At 38.3% G+C, this 2,765-nt stretch overlaps 1 protein-coding gene across 1 annotated transcript in view; it reads left to right on the top strand.

Annotated features, from left to right (window-relative positions):
- Positions 1–2,765, top strand: part of LOC107663568 (adhesion G protein-coupled receptor A1-like) — a 74,880-nt gene that overhangs the window by 24,627 nt on the left and 47,488 nt on the right. The window contains exons 4-5 of the mRNA XM_016453805.1: positions 499–688; positions 1,011–1,219. Coding sequence (XP_016309291.1) covers positions 499–688; positions 1,011–1,219 — 399 coding nt within the window. The remainder of the gene's footprint in view (positions 1–498; positions 689–1,010; positions 1,220–2,765) is intronic.

Here is a 2,765-nt window from a genome sequence, read left to right as displayed (position 1 = left end):
TTTTTTTTTTTTTATCTGGACAGTTTTGATCATGAAATGATTTTCAACTGAACCGCAGCTTAATCTTTTTAGCACATGTTCTGCTTTTAAAATGTCTTTGCAAAAACACTGTCTCTGCATCAACATCTGCTTATCGCTTTAATTTTAAATGCGTTTTCAGAAGGCCAAAATAGCATGTTTATCTTCGCCTTTAGCATCTGCAGCAGACATTGACATATTCCCCACTATCCTTACAGATAAAGAGGTGAAGCTCTTCTAGGTTGATGATGCTGATGCTGATAACCCCTCTGGTTCTGTGCTGTTTTTATCAGACTGCTGCTTTAAACTGATGTTGTAGTGAGCTGTGCTGCTCACAATCATTTCCACCTCTGCGGCAGACCAAAGACAAGCAGAAACCCCTGCTTCCTCCAGCACTTTGCCCTTCTCTCTCAATCAGACCGGAGCTGACGCGCGTCTGCGCATCTGATGCACATCTCATATGCGTTTCTCCATTTGCAGAACACGGTGGCCATCGCCTCCATACATTTCCCGCTGGCTACCCCTCGGTCTGTGGAGAACTGCACCTGTAAGCTGCAGCTGATCGTCTTCCGCAATGGAAAACTCTTTCCGTGCACGGGGAATTCGTCAAATCTTGCGGACGATGGCAAGCGCAGAAGCGTTTCGACACCAGTTGCGTTCACCAAATTAGGTAAGGCTGCGATTTTTCCCATGCATTCCATTCGTGCATCCAATACACCACTGCGTTTCGGCAAATAAGTGGTTTGCAATGGAATATTTTGTCAATAACGTCACGTGCAATTATGAGAAAGCATGCGCGTTGCAACTGTTGCAATTGTGCACGAGTTAGATTAGACTTGTTTGCGTGCGCAGTTAAGCTCATTTGTTAAATTCTGAGATGCACATCTCCGTGCGTGTGCGTGATTGCATGCATCAGCTTCCATATGGATGCAACACTTGAGGACTCTCCACTCGTGTCGTTACTTGACGCAATGTGTTGCTCTCCTGTGCAGATGGGTGTAGCCCCGGGAGCCCCGTGCAGACGGTTACCGTCGCTCTCCGGCACTTCTTGTTGGGTGTAGACCCCACCGCGGCATACTGGGATTTTGACCTGCTGGATGGACACGGCGGCTGGCGCGCGGAAGGCTGCCACATAACGGGCTCCGCGCACAACACGACCACCATCCACTGCGCGCACCACAACAACCTCGCCGTGCTCATGGTAAGAGTCTCCCGCTCGTCAAAGTCAGATTAGAGCTATTGTGGAGGCGCAGAGCCAATGAAACACGGCGAGCATGCAAACAGAAGTGCTATAGTGTGAATATTAGTGTTGCAAGGGCGAATGGTGTGAGGTATGGATGGGCGCACGTGATAATGAGGTGTAAATGACAATTGACGAGTGCGAATTCAATTCAGTTCAATGCACGTTTATTTGTGTAGCGCTTTTTGCAATGCGTGCTATTTCAAATAACAGGTGCATTTCAAAATAACACTTCAGTCAAGAAATCTCCAAGAAATATGTGCTGGACTGCTGTTGGACTATCTATCGTATGGAAGCAAATGCAATCAAACAACAATCCTCTAATGCCGCCTTTACACTGCAAAGCAGGCTCAGAAGCGGCTTATACATGTAGAAATGGATTTAGTGTTTAATTCTGCACATTCTGCACAGAAATTAAAAGTGCACAAATGATGTCATTTTAAATATTAAAATATGAATCTAGAAACATGAAAAAACAAAGTAAATGTATATTTAAAAATAAGTGTACAATTAATGTCATTTCAATATGTTTTTAATAAATGACACAAAATAAAAAAAAGTATTTATAATTTTTATATAAGTGCACGGGTAATGTCATTTAAATATTTTTAAATATTAAAATATGAATCTAGCAACATGAAAATACAAAGTTCTACATAAAAAAATATTAAAAATGAAAATGCACAAATAATGTCATAATGACAATACAAAGTTAAAAATAAAAATATATATTAAAAAATTAAATAAGTGCACAAATAATGATGATTAATGATTTAAAAATGAATGATTTTTAAATAAGAATATACAAACATGAAAATAAAGTTGTAAATAAAAAAAATTAAGTGCACAAATAATGTAATTTTGGCAACCGCTAAGTTTAAGGCAGCTCTGATACTGCATTGCTTTCGACAGATGAAAAGCAGCATCAGAGCCGCCTCTCTCGAGCTGCATGTTTTATTCCTGCTTTTATACTGCATGGGGTCTATCCACAGAATTTGGAGCAGCTTTAACTCACTCAGTAAAGGCGCTGCAAGGGTCAAACAAGATCCTTCAGGATAAACTGAAATCAAACAAACTGAGATTAAAAGAGTCTCCGCGTATCCAGCCGGATCTTATTTGATTCTTAAAGGATTCTTGACTCATCCCATTAGGATTGCTTCCAGTTATGATCGAAATACCAATAGAAATCCGTCAGGATTTCTTCGGCAAATTTATATAATTTTAAATATTAAAACATGAATCTAGAAACATGAAAATACAAAGTTCTAAATAAATAAATGTAAAAATTTAAATGCACACGTAAGTCAATTTAAATATTTTTTAAATATTAAAATATGAATCTAGAAACCTGAAAATAAATAAAGTTGTAAAAATTAAAAATTAAATAAATGCACAAATAATGTCATTTAATTTTTGAAATATTTCAATGATTCTAGAAACATGAAAATAGTTATATGTACTAAGTGCACAAATAGTATTTAAATAATTTCAAAATATTCAATTACGA

Source organism: Sinocyclocheilus anshuiensis, unplaced genomic scaffold, assembly GCF_001515605.1.
Source record: "Sinocyclocheilus anshuiensis isolate Anshui unplaced genomic scaffold, SAMN03320099.WGS_v1.1 scaffold2329, whole genome shotgun sequence".
Classification (NCBI taxonomy): domain Eukaryota; kingdom Metazoa; phylum Chordata; class Actinopteri; order Cypriniformes; family Cyprinidae; genus Sinocyclocheilus; species Sinocyclocheilus anshuiensis.
This window is presented reverse-complemented; position numbering and strand designations above follow the sequence as displayed.